The following is a 20,117-nucleotide window of genomic DNA, read 5'->3' on the forward strand; positions in this document are numbered from 1 at the left end:
CCCCCGCCCCTCTCTCGGGTCCACACTCTGCCCCTATTCTGGGGCTACAGGGTATTGTACCCCCACAGGCCCAGGTGCCTCTCTATAGGCATTCTTGGCCCCACTTCTCCCAGGGTCTTACACCCCCACAGGCTCAGGTGCCCCGCCCTGGGCATGCCTGGCCCCACTATCGCCTGGGGTCTTACACCCCCACGGGCTCATATGCCTCTGCCTAGGCATACCTGGCCCTCCTTCCCTCTGATCTCAATGACCCACCAGATGGTGGGGGCTAGGTTTATCAGGCACCTCTACCCAACTTTCACTGGGGAGGTAACCCACCAGGGACAGCCCCACAAGACCACCCTTCCGTGTCAGAGTGCAGCTCTCAGTCTTACCCAGGGCAGGTAAGCCTGCTTAGTCCTGGTCTCATCCCTATTGGGCTATGGGGTGTTCCTGGGCTGCTCTCACTCCTAGGTCTTCTATGGCAGCCTCCTTCCGCTGCCTGCTACCTTCATAGCAGCATGCTTTCTGCTACCTTCATAGCCTTTACCCTCTGCTGGCTGTGACGTTCTCCCCCTCAAGAGGGCCTTTCATCTGTTTGAGGCCCTGGCCCTGCCTCCAGGCCAGTCGGGTTGCCAGATAGCTTTCCACAGCCCTGGCCTGCCCCTTGTGGTGGGCTCAGTCACCCTTCGGCTTTTCAGCCCTGGCCCCCTTACATTGACTAGTCGAGGAATCAGAGAACTAGCCTCTGCTGCCCTCCGTGGAACACAGTGGTCCCCCTTCTGGGCCCCAGCATATGGTCATCTCCCTTTGGATTTGCTTAGAGCCCTGAAGATCTTAATAGAGCAGCCCTTCTCTCAACTGGACTCACCTGAGCCCTAGGCCAGCTCTTATCAGGGGCTTGCCTAGCCCTTATGCAGGCTGAGCCTTGCTGTTACTAAGCCCTAGCCTGCTTCCTGGGGCTCAGAACCCCACCAGGCGCATAGGAACCTCCTGCCATCCCCAAAACTCCTTCCCTACCTCCATGGTGTTTTGTGAACAGCAGCTCAGCCAAGTGTTGTTGCTTTGGCTGCTTGCAGCAAACTACTACCTCAGCCCTGAGAGCACAGATCTAAAATGACCACCTCCTTATCATGGCTGGCCTGCACCTGCCAGCTACCTGCTCTCAGACTTTGAAGTGACAGAACACCATGCTCCATCACAAGCATGTGAAACAGCACCAAAAACAAAAACACATATAGGGCATCTTTACATGTGCTCTGGGGTGGGGGGGGAGGGCACACTTTAATTAGTGCAGCTCTCAGGAGCTGCACTAATTAAAGCGCCAGCAGCATCTTGTGTATTCAGCATCCCACACTTCAAAATGCCAGCAGGGCTGCTCTAACTAAAGCTTCTTCAACAAACTTTAGTTAAAGCACCCTGCCCACCACTTTGAAGCATGGGGATGCTGCATATACATGATGCTCAGGCTCCTGCAGCGTGCTAATTAGCATGCTCCAGCAGGCTCAATTAATTGAGTCTGCTCTAATACATGCTAACTGGCATGCATCAGAGCAGGCATCTGGCATATGGCAGGTACCCATAAAGAGCCCTACCTAAAACCTTCTGCCATTGATCCATATATATAATTAGTAGCATTTCATTTTAAATCACAGAAAAAGGTGGATTTGGGGTTACTTTTTTTAATCTGAAAATTTGGAGCTGTGGAGGATGGGAGTTTATTAGAGAAAACCAGGATCCCTGATCATTACACTCAGCCTTTCCCTCCCTTCTTCTACATTATTTTTGTTAGCTGTCTGGTTGCAGCTTTTACTGTTGTTGATTTTATTTTTTTGTCAAGAGGCAAAATAGCTGTTGAGCAGCTCTGCATTTTTAAGTCTTCTTTTAATAGCTCACCCTAGCTACCAAGCAGCAGACCCATGGCTTCTTTGGCCGGTCTTCTCTGACCAGTGAACTTAAAGAATCCTTTCTTATTGCCCTTATATTCCCTCACCAGGCACAACTATTTTTTTTTCACCTTTGCTTTCCTGATTTGGTTTCGGTGGCTGTGTCCAGACAAGTGCAGCCATGCAGTATGTGGCACCGCTAACCTGCCTGTTGCGCCACACACTGCACGTTCAGGTGTTTCTCAAGCTGCTCCCAGGAAATGCTAATATTGCCAGGCATCCCTTCAACTAGGACTTCTCTTGGTTCATGTTTGGCTGTGGAACTTTATCAGAGCCAGCTACACTTACTTAATTAAAAGCAGTTTACTCTACTAAAGTTACTGCCAAAGTGAGGTGCTATCAACAATGGAAAGAAAATAAGACCTGGTAAATTTAGTTTCTTAAGTCTCTAAATTAATATGCCTCCAGATTTTATCAGCCACAGGTAAGTATTTTCTAAATACATAAAATCAATACAAATACTAAACATTTTTACCGCCACAGAACACTTGACAGCACTTAACTCACTCTAAAAAACGAAAATGACAAAAATATTTACTTGTGAAAATTTTCATCAGTTTCCTCCAAATGTAAAAGAATCTCTTCTGCACATTCTACCGATGGTGCTCCTGCAATTTTTTCCTTTACACTGTGCAGCAACTGTCTAAGCATGGATTGCAAGACAGCTTCATCCTCACATGTGAAATGAGACATCTGTATGAAATAGATATGAAAGTACAATCATTGTACAGTTCCAGTTCTTGTTTCTTTAAGATGCTAAAGCCAGGGTGGTAACTACATGAGGGATTTATACTTTTTCTCTCCTGGTTATGGACATAATGGAAGTACAATTTACCAAAAATGATCAAGCATTCACAAAGAGAATAGATATGGCAGAGCCTGCCAACATAATTGAAAAGCAAGATGAAATAGTTTTAAATATGTTAATTTTTTGTGTGGAGATCTTTGTATCAGATTTCGGTGTCCTAATTTTGGTTTAAGTAGATCTAAAGTAGGACACCCTTAATCCCATGTGAGGACGTCCCCACACACACTTGTAAAAATCTACTAAGGATGTGAATTACAACCAAATTCATAATCCCGATTCCAATCTGTATGCTGACAAGATCTCCAATCAGACGACTAAACATGCCAGATTAGGGGAAGAATAGGTCCTTATCATTAAGGTCTAGTAGTAATAACTCGATAAGAAGGGATCCTGGTTTTCTACGATAAAAAAAAAACTCCCCAATTGTTGGATGTAAAAAAAAAGAGTATCCCAAAATCCACATTTTTCCATGATTAAAATGAAACACCACTATATGTATGTATGTACATACATATATCAGATTTGAGTTGTATCAGATTTGGGTTACATGTATATAGTGGTGTTTCATTTTAATCATGGAAAAATGTAGATTTTGGGTTACTTTTTTAAAATCCAACAATTGGGGATTTTTCAACAGAGAAAGCCAGGATTCCTGTTAATGAGACACTTAAAAAACTCTGCCACCAACACAAGCAAGTTTAAAAATGAAAGCATTGGGAATCTTCCCTGACATTCTCACGAGCGTATTCATATTCCCTTAATATAAAAGTCTCCAATTAACAGGGACAATCCTCTCCCCTTCAACTTTAGATGCTCCACTACAGAGCTTTCACACTTTCCTAGAACCTTTACCATTCAGACATCCTTCCTCAAGTTCTGATTTCTCAATTCCTCTCCTTCAGAATAGATCCATTCCTTTAGCTAGTTGCATAGCTTTCCAATGCAACAGGAAAAGAAGGAAATTAATGTGACTCTTTACTGCCATATGTTTTCCAGCAAAGTCAGGTAACAAAAAGACTTGTCAAATTCACCCTGCAGATAGGGGGAAAGCACCATGTGCCAACAGTGAAGCACCTATGCCGGTTTACCAAATCAGAGGATATCAGCGAATCAGTTCACAAGTTGTTGTTTTTTGTGGGGGTTCTGCAGGGGGGTGGCAGTGATGTGGAGAGCTTTCGGTCAGCCATAGTTAATGGGCTTGGTTTCCTCACTTGCCAACAAATGTTTCTTGCTACCCAGGTACGAGTACATTTTTCATGATCCATATGGGAAAAGAGGTTTGTTTGCTGTTGTTTTTTGTTCAATTTGAAAAAAAAAAGAGAATAAAAATCATCCTATCAGTCCAAAGATGTGAGTACATACAAAGAGATGACAAGTAAAATTAGAATATAAGCAAAATAACAGCCAAGGACCACAACCAACTCTATTAATAAATCCAAGCAAAAGCCCAATGCAATTTAAAGAGCAACCCTCTTCATAAGTTAACTAACAGAAAGAAACAAATAGTTACTAGCATAGAACAACTCTGAAAACAAACCAGGTATTTATCCCATGTTATATATACTTTTATATTTCAAAGTAACAAGAGTGGCAAATTATCATTCCCCAGCGTTTGCTACTGTCATACTTAACTCACTTCATGGTTTGTTGTTCTAGTAAGCATTATTTTTAATTGGCTTAGCATTTCCCTGTGGCAAAACACCATTCTTGCTGAACAATGCTTCATTTCGATCAAAAACAATTCAAAATTAACTCGATCTTCTTCCTACCATAAGCCTGCCAGAAATTAATATTGAATTCAGTCTGAGCACCCATGCAGCACTCTCTCAACTCCATGTTGTAGTCTTTTTTTAAAAAACTTCAGTCTCTAGAAATTTAATCTAACTCAATGCATTTCAGAAAGATACACCCTTGTGTCTAATTGCTGTTTATCTCACCACCGAACCCTAACACTTTCATAACAGCTGTTTAACAATTTTTTATTAAATAAATGGAGATCTTAAAAATAGTTAAGCATTAAGAGTACTGGTTAACAGGAACAGGCATTTACAATGCAAAGTGTTTACTGAAAGCAAACTAGAGGCAATACCGTGCAGTACTTATGACTTATTTTTATGAAGCCACTTGGCTTAAATGACCACTGTCATTTTCAAAGGATTTTACCATCCTTTTTAAAAATCGCCTTTCAATTGCCCTTGCTTCCAGTCTTCCTTTCCTACTTCCCCCACTCACTAAACAACACTGAGGACCCTGCTACACATTCAAATTAAAGCAGGAAAGAAACCAGCTATAGAGTCATTACACATTTTCAAGCACTAACATTATAGGAAGTTGCCTCTTTTTATAACTAGACAGGCACACGCTAAAAATGACTATTACTTTGCTCACACGGCTGGTTTACTTTTCTATGCTTATGATACAGGAACTGCTGGGAGCAAAGCCAGAGGCTCCTGGATAGAGAGTCTTGCTCTCTACTCAGGATCAAACCGATTGCCATGACTGGGGTTGAGGAAGGAATTTCACCCCATGGTCACATTGGAAGGTTTTGCTTTCCTCCATAGCAGGCAGCTTGGCCCTCTAATCAGGACCTCTTTAACATTTATTGACAACATTTTATAGAAGCAGGACATAGGGGAGCTACAGCAGCCAACTTTAACATTGGCAAATTAGGGTGCTAGGCCTGTATTGTACCAGGGTTGATGGTCGATTTATATCGAGTTTGATTGTAAAGGATGGTTTGGCTAGGATGGATATGACCTCTGGAGGTCCCTTCCAGGCCTGCTTCTCTATGATTCTTTGACCTCCTCGGGTGAGGTCAGTTGAGATGCCATAGACTTGGCAAAATGATCCCTGTAGGCAGACTCCTTATTCTGAGCTACCAGGGTCTTAAAGGAGATGCATACCCAAGAGAAACTGAGGGGCATTTTGACAACTGACCATGAAGATCCTCAACTCCACTGCCACCAACTCTTTAGATCCACACCCCATCCACATCCCACCAGCATCGGTGACGGAGCAGCTTGCAATAAGAAACACAGTGGTCTGAGGGAAATTATTATTCCCCTCTATTCAGCACTGGTGAGGCCACATCTGGAGTAGTGTCCAGTTTGGGCCCCCCACTACAGAAAGGATGTGGACAAATTGGAGAGAGTCCAGCAGAGGGCAGCTAAAATGGTGAGGCGGCTGGGGCACCTGACTTATGAGGAGAGGCTGAGGGAACTGGGCTTATTTAGTCTAGAGAAGAGAAGACTGAAAGGGTATTTAATAGCAGCACTGAACTACCTGAAGTGGGGTTCAAAAGAAGATGGAGTTGATCTGTCCTCAGTGGTGGCAGATGACAGAACAAGAAGCAACAGTCCCAAGTTGCAGCAAGGGAAGGTTAGGTCAGATATTGGGAAAAAAATTTCTCCCTAGGAGGGCACTAGGAGAACAAGTTACCCAGAGGGGAGGTGGAAGCTCCATCCTCAGAGGTTTTCAAAATCCAGCTAGACAAAGCTTTGGCTGGGATGAGCTAGTTGGGGATGGTCCTGCTTTGAGCAGGGGGTTGGACTAGATGACCTCCACAAGTCCCTTCCAACCTGAACTTTCTATGACTGTAGGAACCCGCTGGATTAAAGAAAATGAAAAGAAGAAAAAAAAAGAGACCTCTCCCCTTCTCCCTATCCCTTCTCCCCCCCCCCCCAACATCTTTAAAAAGCTGCTCCCACCATCCATCCTGGGAAGCAAACCCTCCAGGCACCCTGCAGCCCAGCTGTCCCAGACCCACCCACAGGGAAGGGCAAGACCCCAACACCCCCCCCCCCCTTACTTCTGGAGTCAACGGATCCGAATAAAAGAAAGAGGCTTTAATAAAAAAAATTAAACCCCAGGCTGACTCTCCCCCTCCTCCCCACTACAGCTCCAGCACTGGCTGCCTCTGCTTGGGGGAACCCGGGGGCGGGGAGGAGGGACTATGAGCGGGGCGGTCTCCTCTCACGCAGCACTATGCGAGCCCCACACGCGCACATCCCCACCCACGCAGACGGCCGCACACGCAGCCCCCCTCCCCCCATTGCCAAGCGCGCGGGGCAGCGTCACCTTGCGGCGTCGGCGGCGCCAACCTGGAGCTCTGCTCTGCGTAGTGCCTAGCAACGGGTGGCGCCGGTCGCGCGACGTCCGGGAAACGTCGCGAGAGGTGGCGACAGCAGCAACCTGAACCCGCCCCCCCACGGGCCTTAGCAACCAGCGCCGCTGATCTCGCGGCGTCCAGGAAACATCGCAAGAAGTCATCCCGAAGCCCGCCCCGCCCGAGGGTTCTCTTTGTGTAAAAAGCGGGCAGTGACGCCATGTTCTTGTGCAGAGAAACTCTCGTGCCCTGACGCCGGGCTGTTCCAGGGTCCGTCTCCTTGGCTCCTAGTGAGAGGCCGCGTGTAGCCAGGTCTCGTCCTGTGTGGGGGCCCCGTTATGACGGAAAGTGAATCCCTGAGTCGTGAATCAGTTGATCTTTCATTGCATCTCACCATGTTTTGTCCACAACACCTGACGTGAGGTCTGGCAGACAGGTGCCTGCGCCTCCTGTGTAAGCAGGGATCCAACAGCGAGATAGAGGGAACAGCTAGACACTGAAATATGAATTATGGATATGAACTGTTTCATAGGCATATGGCATAGGAAATTTGGACAGTCCATATGAATATGAAATACGACTTTTCACTTCCACCTGGGGGAAGTTTTACAGGTGTTGCACTCTCCTATGCCTGAGGAAGGGTACGTGTGCCCAAAAGCTTGTGAATAATGAAATCTAGTTGCAATGACCTTGTTGGTCTTATCTAAGATAGCACCTGCCCCCCATAAGAGTTCTGATCACCTTAGACACTGACGTTCGTGTCTCAAACTTTTCTGTCTGCTGAGTGGGACTCGAGTTGCTCTTGGACCCACAATCAACCATTGTAACATCCTTGATCAAGTCCAAAAAACAAGTTGTTTTCCCTTGACTATTGCTTGTAAGGCAGGGCCCTGCCCACAGCCACTTATTTATTTATTTAGCGAATGCAAATCCACAAAGCCAAGCGAGAGTTAGCTGAGTTCAAAGTTATTAATCCACTTCTTCGTTTGTAGAGGGGACACTCCTTGGTGATGTGCGGCATTGCTTGTATCTCTCCACAAGTGCACGATGGGTTATCATTGAGGCCCCAGCAGTGAAGGCTGGCTGTGCAGGGGCCTTGGCCTGTTTAGCATGGACTACTCTTGCCATGGTAGTTCAAAGCCTGTTAACAGCTCAAAGAGTAAGGTTTGTCACAAGGAACTTGTTTGTGACTTCCTATGATTCCCATTCCTTGATCCGGAGGGCAACCCACAGCCACTGGTACCAAAGAATAGCCCTGTGTTGGCCCTACCTTCAGGCTGTGACTAGCAGCAACAGCCCAGTTTCTCAAAAGCTTTCCTGGTCCTAGCCAGGCTCCTATCACACAGAGAATGGTAGCTCTATTTTTCTGTTCTGTTCAGACAGCAGCCAAGCTGCATTCTCCTGTTTTCACCCCTTCCTTACACCAACTGCAATAGTAGTTAGGCAGTTCAGTTCAGTCGCCAACAGCTCATTAAAATTTTCCTGACCGCATGTCCCATCACACCATCCCCTTTCAGGCAGTACCTGGGTACTGCTAGCAAGTGTCAGCTCTCGTACAGCAAGGAAAAGTCTGGATTGTAGTGTATTCTTCCCATCCTATGTTAAATCTTAACTGAGCATTGCTGGAAGGATAGGATTCACCACTTCGTTTAGGCATTTTTGATTTTCATAGCATTGAGCTATTGCAAGGGGTAGGAGATGGGGCTGATCGGAAGGTAATGGCAGCATGCATCCCCAGGACACTTTATGGCTAAGCTTTGCTTCACAATGACATAATATGCTATTTTTCAAGAAATAAATTCCAGCCAACATATCGTAATGGCTGTTCCTCCCCATTGAACTCTGACAATAAAAGAACCCTATTTTTAGTTTATAGGAGCACAAACTCCTCTGAGAAGTTCAGAGTCTATAGGACTGGTTGTTTATGCATTCAGTCTCTTACAGCTACATCAAAAGGATGGACTTTAGGCATTCAAGTCTGAACTGTATCCCATCATCCTCCGCTTTGCGGGTGCATCTATACATGAATGAATGTGTCTTTCCTAATCTGCATTATATTTAGTACTTCCAATAGGATGTATTAAATGTGTGTTATTTGCACACTTTTTTAGTGACACAATGTGAAGTAGACATTTTACTGTGCATTAGCATGATGTCACGGTTTTTTTACATGACACTTTAATGTGCAGTAAAATAGTCTACTGCACATTAAAGCACTTGTGTAGACATGCCCAGCAATCACATAACCATGAAAACATCTTGCTGTTTGACCTCAAAATTCCATTGGCACCTGTATTCTGCTTCCCATGGCCAGAGCTGCCCCAGACTAAGCAGTTAATTTTGTATCTTGCATCAAAGCCTGATTGGATCAAAAAACTAAGTAGAGTGGCACTAAGTCCCTGAGAGTCCTGATCTGGCGAACATGCTCTGAACAGATCTAATTCAAACCAGCCAGCCTGGGACCTTCACAAAATGTAGCTTTGTAACCACTTGCTTTTTTAAAGCAAGTGATAAGAGCACTTGACCAGGGAATGGTAGACCTAGGCTTGAGACTGGAGTGGTTTCAACCTATATCTGCTAGCACCCAGGAGAGTGGCCAATTCCTCACCCCAAGGCTACAAGCTATTGAGGGCAAGCACACCCTCACCTGTGAGGTGAAACCCTCAGTTCCCAGTCTTTGCATCCAGGATTACTTTTGTATTTTTGTATTTTATCCTATAACTGTTTAATGTAAAATACAGTAACAGAAATGGGAGCAGGGAACAGAGGCCAGAACCCATGGTTCCCCCCACCTCTCAGCTGAGTATTCTAGGTGACAATATTGAGTAGTACCCCATGGCACCCTTAAAAGTATGTTGCGGCACCCTGGTTGAGTGTGGCTCTATATGCATTTATTTAAGCTGTTATGTTGCTTAATATTTTAAGATTCTTATTAATGCTACATTTCAGTGTGCCAGAAAATGATGAATGGTATATTGCTTATAGTCTTGTCATAGGATCAAGCCTTTAATATTGCACATGACCTAATTGCCCATATTCTTAACGCTTGCTCTCCAAAGGTAGATGCCATCACCAAGTCACAGTCGTCACCTGTGAGAAGCTAATAAGTCTTGGTGACTGGCTAGTTCCAGGTCTCTGGCCAGGTAAAGATTGGGTTCACTCTTTCCTCCAGGAAAGACTGTTCCTGCCCTCGCTTAACCTTGCCTACCACAACTTTGATAAAAAAAAATAGTACAGAGTGATGTTCAGTCTGAGAACAGTCAATCTTTGGTCTAGGAAGGAGTACCAAGAATGATCCTAGCCTTGTGCAGCACTTTATCCTTTGGGATCAGCTGACTGGCCTTAAGGGCCAAGTTTTGGGAGCTCCTCCAAGCCCTACACTCCTGTCTTTTACCTTCAGTTATTTCATTACTTAAAGTCCTATCTGCACCCAGCCTTGTTGCTGTAGGTGCAAGATTTAGCTCCTGGGATACCCGAGAGTCCATCCTCTATAAGAATAAATAAAAGTGAGCAGCTCAGCTACTCTTCACCCATCCAGTGCTTGGCCAGCTCTGATGTTCGCTCACCATCAAACCTTAGTTCCTGGGGTTTACTGGGCTCTCCCACCAGCTCTCTGCTCCAATCAGGTGTGATCTTGGCTGCAGAGCTGAGGCTTGTGATCCCTGCAGGGGAAACAGCTGAACCTTGGTCAGCTGGCTCCTGTCCCAATCACAAAGCTGGTGCGGGGTTCTGGCCCTGGTCCCTCTCAGAACACTGACTCATGTCGGCATCGGGCACCACTGTCAGCCTCACTCCTCGTGAGGCTTCCCAGTTCAGCCAGAGCTGGGAAAGATACTCACTCTGGCTGTCCTGACTCCATGCCAGTCAGAGCATCCTGGTAAGTCCTGCGCACTCACAGGATTCAGGTCAGGTTGCAAGTGGGGACTTTCTTCTCTTTTCTTTACCAGCTCTGCCACAGATGCATTTCCACATTTCCCTCCATAATTTTGCTAACAAAAGTAGGAGTTTTACCAAATTCTGTCTATAAGATTGTTCTTTAAAAGAGTGGCCAGGGCCTCTAGTTTCCCCGAAAGTTTAAATTCTCTATCCTGAGACTTTCTTCCTCTCACATTTCTATACTAGCTCTAAAATACCTCAAGGCTATTTCCAAAGCACTGACAGGGAGAGAAACCTATCAACCATTGGAGACCCATCCATTCAGCAAATAATTAGGGTGGAGTATTCAGTCCTAATGCCAAGTACTTGAGGCCAGGGTGCTCTGAGAGTTAAAAAAAAGTCAGATTAAAGCACTCAACAAGATGTTTGGCAGTGGAACAAGAAAGAAGGTCCAGAGGGTTTGATTTTGTAATAAACTGTCAGCATAACTGTCAACAGTGACAAAATTTGTCAATCGGTCAGTTAAGGTCTCATAGAAAAAGCCTTTATCTCAGTGGTTCCCAACCTTTTTTTGCTGTGACCGACTGCTAGGAGCAGAGTGCAGTGGCAGCCAGGGGCAGGGGAGCTCCCAGCACATGGCGCAGATCATCCTTTATGTGCGGCACTGCCAGCATTGCCCCCGTGACCCTCATTTGGGTCATGACCAGAGGCTGGGAATCACTGCTTTAGCTGCTCAATATCCATGGCCTTAGAATAAGCAGAGCATAAAGGAATTGATTCAGAGTACTGGGTGAAATAATTTAGCAACACCGAAATATGTTGAACCTAGAGCATTTCTCTACCCCTGTTCATGCAAAGGTAGTGTATACCAAAGAAAAGGAGTAACAGAGTGATTGAATATGCTCCAGAAACAAACTGACATTTCAAACAAGAAACACAGAAGTCATTGCTTCCATATAAACCCCAGGCTAAAAGAAATAGGCCAGCACTCTGCTATGTGTTTTCTACTTGCTTATGTGCCTCATAAATGTTATAGGCAAACATGAGACTTCTTAATGACATGCCAGTAGTAGGAAATGTACACAAATAATATGTCCTATTACTTTTGCAATCACAGTGGCTGCTTCATCCTAAGTTTGGATCAACATCTGTATTGTTCAATCATACAGGTGGATCACCCTGTTAAAGGACCCTTCTTTCTGCATAGAGACTTTGATGGCTCCTCACATGCTTGGGAGCCTCCTATTGGCTGCAACTCACATCTGCAAGCCCTGCCTCCTCACTGACATCTACTAAATTCATAGGGTCCTTCCCTGGTATAGTCTCAGTCAGACATCACAGGCCATTCAGAAGCCTTCATTTCAGTTAAACTGTACCAACTTTTGGTTATGGGTGCTGTTCTAATAAAAAAGGCTATTATCAGGATAAATTGCATCTTCTCAAGAAACTTCATTGGGCAGTGACAGCTGCCACAGTACCAATAACAGTGGCACAATCAGATACTATTGCTACAGTAGCTATTTTTGCTACTCCAGTCACCCCCTGCTCAGTTCAGTGGCAAAATATGTCTCTGTGATCACAGCATTTACCTGAATGACCAAGACAAGGATTGCTTCAGCCAGTTTTATTCTTGGGACAATTTCAAGAATGATGGGTGAATCTGTTTACCCTGATGTTTCACTGACCCAGCATGACCATAGGCAAATCACTTAAGGTTGATATCTTACTTTTATCAATGGTAAAATGAAGATGATAAAATTTACTTCACAGTTATGTTGAAAATTATTTCGTGCAATTTTAAAAAATAATTTAAGGCACTATATTGTCACTATATAGAATACCTGTGCTGATGGTATTATAATTCTGTATTATAAACTAAAGACCCTGTTATACCTTACACTGTAAACCACGCAACTGTTGATCAGTTTAGTGCTAGCTTGGATTTTGGAGTAGTCACACCTTAAGGCTAAAAACCTTCTCTGACTGTCTCCTACCAGTACAGCTGTGACTTGCCCTAGAGGCCTGGTGATCAGGGCTGGTGAGCCAAAACAGGCTTCCATCCCTGCTCCATGGGCAGGGGTGTGAGAGATGGGTTGTGGGGGGGAGGAACATGTGACTGTCAATGTCACCTGCCTCCCCTGGAACCCAGCACAGGTATGAGCAGCGTGCTTGTGGCTTGCTGTGACGAGGCAGCACCTTCAACTCCTCCTCTCCCTCCTCCCTCCTTTGCTGCTACTTCCACTACTGGGACTGCTAAATGCTCCTAACAGGCATGACATGGTGCTGCAGGTAGAACCAGCAGGACAGCACAGTGTAAGGCTCCTGGGCCAGGCAGTGATGGACCTGTCAGAACCTGCAGAACCCCCCCCAACTCCAAGTCAGCACCATCTGCATCCTAAGAGCTGCCTCACATGGCTTTCCTCTTTCTATGCTGGGCCATACTTTGCCTGCCCCTCAGCAGCATCCTGGCATACTGGCTCTGGCTTTCCCTGACCCACCTTCCTCCTCCCCCTACTGGCCCTGACCTGCCTCAAGCTGTTACCATCTTCAGCTGTATGCAGAAACACCACATGGAGGAGGGGCTACTGCATCATGGGGTACTGGAGGACTTCAACTTGGGTGGCACAGCTGACGTGAGGAGTAGCCACACAATGGAACAGGAGCAAGGATATGCAGATCAGAGATACTTCTGCCCTGAAGTGGCATAACTTTGAGCCACCTAATGAGTGCTTTAAGTCACTTAAAGGTGTTTGTGTGTGACCAATCCAGGGGTTAAGATCTCCAGGAGCTGCTTAAAATTACCGTATAACAAGGCCCTAAGAGCGTCTCCTGTTCTAATTAGTTCTTGGTTTTATTACCATCTGTTACCTGAAGGTGGCAGCAATATTCAACTGTTGCATGTTGAAAAGTGTCCTGACTTTTGGACCTATTGACCTTTAATCTGGCATTTAAATGTTCATTTATTAAGAAAAAATGCAGAGGTTTTTTTTTTTTAAATAATAATGAGAAATGTTTTCCCTTGTAAATATTCTGTGGAGGAATTGCTATTGTAACTGTTTGATTTATATCCCAGAATATTCATATATTTTAATTAATATACCATAGCCTACAACAATAGCACATAAATAAAATTAGAGTTGCAGCTATTGTTATACCACCTTGATTGTGGTATATTAGAGAGATATTTTAATCACAAAGATAGATGCTCACATTATACAAACTTGGAATGAATATAAAACAAAGAACAAAACATAGATTACTCTGTATAAAGTATCAGTAGAGGTTTGCAGATGAAGGACATACTAAGAAGCTGATTTTTGGACACACATCCTGAAGTCATAAAATATTTCAAATTAATAAAACATTTTGCTCTCCCATGCAGTTAAAAGAATTCATTCAATTGACCTGAATGAGCTATAGCTCAGGTGCTAATTGACAATTTTGGCATGAGCTGTCAAATTAATGTAACTTTCATTAACACTATAAAAGTTATGTGTGGACATTGACAGGATACTGTAACTGGTGCTGTAAAAGTCCATTCAGTTCCTCGACTCAGTTTGATTCCGCACCAATTATAATCAATCTTTGTTTATAATCAGTCAGCCAATTGTCTCTGCAGACGAAACACTACAGAATTTTAATCCAAATAGCATCCTTCCAGACCATTTCCTCCATCACCTTTTGCCTCAGCCAAAATATGCTTTACGTTGTTTACAAGTACTTTTGTTATAGACTGAGGTAAAGTATTTATGACTCCTTAATCTATTTTAGAATCACATAAATGATTCTGGTCTCCATTTTAAAGCTTGTGTTCTCATCTGCTTTTGCGAGATTTTTAGTTAGGGTGGTGGCAGATGGATTCAAAAGGGGAAAATGAGACTTCTAGACCGTTCTCCTCTTCCATCTTCACTGGGCGTGCCTATACATGCACTTTACTGCTCATTAGACCAATTTAATGTTCAGTAAAGCATCCCAGTCTACATCTGCATGACAATTACTGTGCACTAGATTAGTCTAATGCTCTGTTTGCTAATCTTGCCAGATACAGGTACTAGAAAACAGTGCACTAAACTAATGCACCCTAGCACATGTGTAAATGCTGATGTCGGGTGCAGTTTGTGCATGGTCAGCTGCACCAGCAGGGGGCCAGCCTCCTGCTTGGTGCTGAGCCACACCGTTGGCAGTTTCTGCAGCCACATGGCAGGGGCAGCTCTTTGGCTGCCCAACACTGGCCTAATGGACCCCTGGCTTGAGCCCTGGGGCCCCTACCAGCAGCTGTCTGCCCTGTGGGCTTTCTGCTGCACCTCTGCGGGAATGTGCTGGGCCCTGCAATGCCCCCTGTACCTTGGCTCAGACTCCCCAGGACTCCTGCTGAACAGAGGGTGCTTCCCAGGCACCATGCCCCACATCAGCAAGCACGTGCCACCCATTGCCAGCACCCAGAGCCCCAGCCTGACCCTCTGAGGCCCCTGGCAGCAGCTGCCATGTTGGGCTTTCTGACAGCAGAAACAGTGGTTTGGGACCAAACTGGACCCAGGAGGAGACGGCAGACCTAATTGCCATTTGGGGTGACATAGAAGTCCAGCAGCATCTTGTCTGGGTGATGAGGCCCAGTACCCATATCTATGTTGCCATGGCAGAACACATGCAGGATCATGGTCACCAGCAGTCCGGCCAGCAATGCTGTGTCAAAGCGAAGGTCCTGATGGTGCAGTAGGTCTAAGTCAGGGACCACAACTGGCGGTTTGGGGCTGTGTGTGGGTCCTTGCCCTTCCTGCTCCAGCTAGACTTCATTATGACTCCGACAGACCCTGGGATGTCCCACCGTATGTTTTCTAGCATGGGCCAGCTGCCAGATCCTATGCCACAGCCTGGTGAGTAGGAGGACTCAACAGGGAAAGGCCCCTCAGGCCTCCAGTGCCAGGTCCCTCTACACGCCCTTCCCTCAGCCTCACCTGACAGCTTGGGCACCCCAGGCCATTACCTGCTCCAACAACTCTAGCAGTGGGCCAGTGATGTAGAGGACAGGCCGGGGATGACCCTTGCACTGGCCAGCTCCTGCTCCTCCCTGGAGAGGGCCACTGCCCAGGTGGCCATGTGCCATGCCTCCATGCCCCAGGACACCATGGCCAGCCAGACCACATCTCCACAGCCGGGCATGGAGCTTACCACACCCACACAGAAGCCCTGCACAGGGCGGAAGGTTGGGGGGAAGGGATGCTGCGGCTACCTGTGCCCACACCAGCTCACCTGCCCACCCACAGGCTGCATGCTTGGAACCAGGGGCCATGCACAGGGGCATGGGGGGCCTTCCCCTCCCCTCCTCTGCCTGCGCTGGCTGGCCCAGCTTCTCCCCACCCTCTGGAGTCTCCCCCTGAACACGCAGAGAGGTAGGAGGCAGTTCAGGACTTGATTGAGTGCCCTGCAGGCTCCCAGCTAGGCAGCCAGAGCCCATCATATGTGGAGAAACTGATTCATGGCAGTGGTGATCTTTTCCTCACCTATGGAGGTCAGGTACTCATCGTGTAGGCAGAGATACCCCTCCAGGCAATGATGTACCTTGCAAGGAAGTGTGGGTTTGCCTGGGGCACCATCGAAACTCAAGGCCCTGCACCACATTCTCACCTAAATCCAGGGAACCATGGCAACCAGCAGCAGCTGGGCATAGTGGGTTGGGTATGCTTGGTGCACTCAAAAAGCTCATTGTGGTGTCCCCAGGTGACTGAGCAGGGGCATGCTTGAGGAGCAGGCCATATGCAGTGGGAGCCCTTGTCTGGGGCACCTCTCTGGAGAGGGTCACCAAGAGAAGGTGGTGGGGGGACACTACCACCTCTGTGTCCAAGCTGGGTGGGAGCACCTCACACCAAGAACCTGGGTACTGCAGCCCTGATGGCATGAGAGCAAACTGCCTGGCCTGTAGAGAGAAGTGGGGGAAGCTGGTCTGGAGCCATCATGGCAGGGACCAGCCCTGGCCCAGGCTGGGTAGGCAATGCAGAAGGCAGGCTGCCAGCAGCTAGTGGCCCTCCTACACCCACTGTGGAAGCAGGGAGGGAGGGATCAGCCGGTAGCTGCCTGTGGAAGGGCCCACGCACCCAACTTACCATGGTATTTCGGCACCTGTGCAAGCACAACCCCTGAACTGAGGACAGGTGGCACATAGCCCCTCCGTACAGTGCATGTTATCTCTGAAATGTTTCAATGTCTTACAAAAAGCCTTTCTGTCCTTGCTCTGCAGGACCAGCAGCTGCACACAGGGCAGAACCACCAACTGCTGGTGAAGATGCAGCTGCAAGGATGCCACCATTGGCTGGCACCCTCCGCATGCACTGCCTCTGCCAGCACTGGAACCAGGACTTCACAGTGCTCCTAGAGCAGCTGGTCACTGTGGTAGAGGAGCGGCTTGTGGACTCTCAGGTTTCGCACTGCCAGGACCTGGAGAGGGGCCGGGAGCAGCATGCCCTTGAGGAAAGGCACCTCATCCTCCTGAAGAAGCTGCTCAAGGACCAGGAGGAGCAGTGTGCCATGGTGCACCAGGTGGTGGAGGCAACGGAGGAGGACCACCATGTCCTCAATACCATGCTCTCCCTGGCGGTCACGTTCATGCCACCTGGCATCCAGCTCCTAGCCCTTCTCTAGCGCTCTGTGGAGTACCAGGTCTGCAGGAAGGGAACAGATCACGCTGCCAATGAAGGTGAAGTAGCAATATAAAAATCCATTTTCTCCAGTGGATTTCCAGGTGTCTTTTTTTTTTTTTTTTATCTTAACAATGGAACATTGCACACTTGAAAGAGAAATAAGGAAGAAAATCCATGGTTGCAAATTTATATACTCCTCTGTGAGTTATGACCACACAGGAAGACATAAGAATCTCAATATTTTTAACAATCTTTTTACTATAGTTTTATATAAGATCTGGCCAAGGTCCAGGCTGGCTCCACTGTACTTTTCCTATTCTTCAACTGTAGATGAGTCATCATACGACTTCAGATCCTTTATCTCTATTGCCCTTAATCTGTATTTACTGTCCATACAAACCTGTCATTCAGTATTTTAATTTTAGCCTTTTGGAAGTTGAATATCTGTACATCTGCCTGTGTTTAGCCTCATCTTCCTTCCAATTAATTGGAATTTTATTTTCCCCCACAGGGCTAAGCACTAATTCCTCTGACTATAAAACAGGATATATTTCAGAAGTAATTCATCTGTCCTGCTCCTTGCTTCTGTGGTGTTCTATAGCAGACACCTACTGTGAATCCCCTTTTGTTTTCTTTCCATCTTAGCTAAACCTATAAGGGTATCATTGTTGTCACTTCCTTAATATTTTGTATCACAATGCCTGTGAAAATGCTTTTGTAAAGAGCAGCCATGTCTCCTCCTTTGCTTTCTTTCCATTTTTCTTGTCAGTACAAGCTATGATATTCCATTTGTATGGGTTATCTTACTACAGTTCTGCAGTACCAGCACCAAACAAGACACATGCTCCCCTCTGCAGCATCAATTATGTCAGTGTTTCCCAAGTTTCTAGCATTTGTATGTAGGGTCAAGCACATTAAATATTTTCTACCACAGAATTTAACTTTTATTTTTTCCTATTTGATGACCTGTAGCCTTCCTTTTTGGGAGTGTACCCAGAGTTCAGGGAAAATCTAACTAAAAATGATGCTCAGAGAAATTTGTTTGGTTTATTTAGAATTGCTTCCAAAATCTTATACTGAGTATCTCTTTAGGATCAAATGTATATTGTTGCAAAATCTGACCTTTACTGTTCCAGGCTTTCTATACTAATCTATGTGAGTGTTTCCATAAAAATGTTAACAAATAAGAACATGGGATAAATTTACTTTATTTCTCAAGTATTTTAAGAAATAAAGTAAATTAAACTAACTGTGATGGCTGCAAACATTTAGGGCACCTATACAAATTCAGGGAGACTCCACTGATTCCCTGTAATTACAGCACGTCAGAGCAAACTTGATTAATCAAGTCTGCTGCAGCGTGGTAATTATTGCACTCCAGCAGACTCCAGCATCATATGTATCAGCATCTGAGCACTGAAAAATGGTGGTGGGGGCACTTTAACTAAAGCTTGCTTGATGAGCTTTAGTTAAAGCGCCCCTACCACCATTTTTCAGTGTGGGGATGCTAATACACATGACGCTCCAAGAGCCGCTCTAATTAAATGTCCCTCCCAGCGCCACCCCCACTCCTGCAGCATGTCTATAAATGCCTTTAAGTGCTGTATAAAACAACAAAAGCATTGCATGCTGATTGTAATGCTTACTAAAATTTGGACAGACAATATTTTGTACTTTTTTCTTTTAGTTCTTTAATTTATTGCAAATTAACACCATTTTACATCCCTGAAAACTTTTTAGAACTCTTATAAGCATCTCCTGGGCTGGGGAGATGGAATAGTATGAAGGAATTTAATAGCAAACAGACTTTAATGCATTCCTATGATGAAATTCAGAACTTTTATCTGTATACTGATTTTAGTAGATAGTTGCTAAGTAAATTATAGTGTGTAATAAAAAGGAGCTGTAAACACACAGAGATACATTCCTTACCATGATTAATCCTAATTGCTTGGGGTGAAAAAAAGGTATCCTCCATTTATGACTTCTGTAAAGACAATGGGTCAGGCTCATCCCTGTTGTAAATCCAGTGAAGTCAGTGGAATTATGTTAGAGATTCATTTGGTCCAGTGAGTTTGCAAAAAGATGTCAGCACGACACATCATATAATAAATTCTGAATAATAATTGAATGATTTATATTTGTATTGATATACATTTTAGTCTTATGGCATGAGTAAAGATCCAGATGAGATGGGGCCCTATCCATCAAACATTCACATTTGCAACCTAATACCAGATTTCATTCCAGGGGAAAACAAGTACAATAACTTCCTTGTACATTTCTCCACCCAGTGTTATATATTTTATAATGAGAAGTTAACTCCTTTGTGCAGTATTTCTCAAGCTCAAACCAGTGGCTTGTCAAGGAGATAAAGCAGTGAATATATATTACTAGTCTTTTTTTTAGTTCTTTTAAAGAAGTAGTACTCATGGACACCACAAGATTAGATACTCCTGCAGAGTGAAGACACATGCCAGCCTTCCTGTGAAAATTGTGCAGCTGTGCAAAATAAAAAAAGAAAAACCCTAAATAACCAAACACAAGATTCACTGGTCTGGCAAGCAAAACCATGATTCTGTAGCCTAGTGGTTAGAGAGCATACCTGGGGAAAAGCAGGGGAGTCATATATTCTGATCTTTCCTCTAGGGACTGCTTACATATTTTGTTCAATGCCACTTTAATGTGAAACCCAAAAACAAGTAAAAGCAGGGACTCTTGGATTCAATCTTTCTTTTTTCTCCTTGAGAGATTGAACCTGAGCCACT

The 20,117-nt window shown here is 45.3% G+C and overlaps 1 protein-coding gene across 1 annotated transcript in view; it reads right to left on the reverse strand.

The window, feature by feature from the left end:
* The window catches only part of TBC1D32 (TBC1 domain family member 32), a 167,205-nt gene extending 160,295 nt beyond the window's left edge, over positions 1–6,910 (reverse strand). Inside the window, exons 1-2 of the mRNA XM_014611068.3 lie at positions 6,811–6,910; positions 2,464–2,618 (exon numbers count right to left, since the gene is read on the reverse strand). Of these exons, the coding sequence (XP_014466554.1) occupies positions 2,464–2,618 (155 nt within the window). The 5' untranslated portion in view covers positions 6,811–6,910. The remainder of the gene's footprint in view (positions 1–2,463; positions 2,619–6,810) is intronic.
* Between the last annotated feature and the right edge of the window lie 13,207 nt (positions 6,911–20,117).

Source organism: Alligator mississippiensis, chromosome 1 (genome assembly GCF_030867095.1).
Source record: "Alligator mississippiensis isolate rAllMis1 chromosome 1, rAllMis1, whole genome shotgun sequence".
Classification (NCBI taxonomy): Eukaryota; Metazoa; Chordata; order Crocodylia; family Alligatoridae; genus Alligator; species Alligator mississippiensis.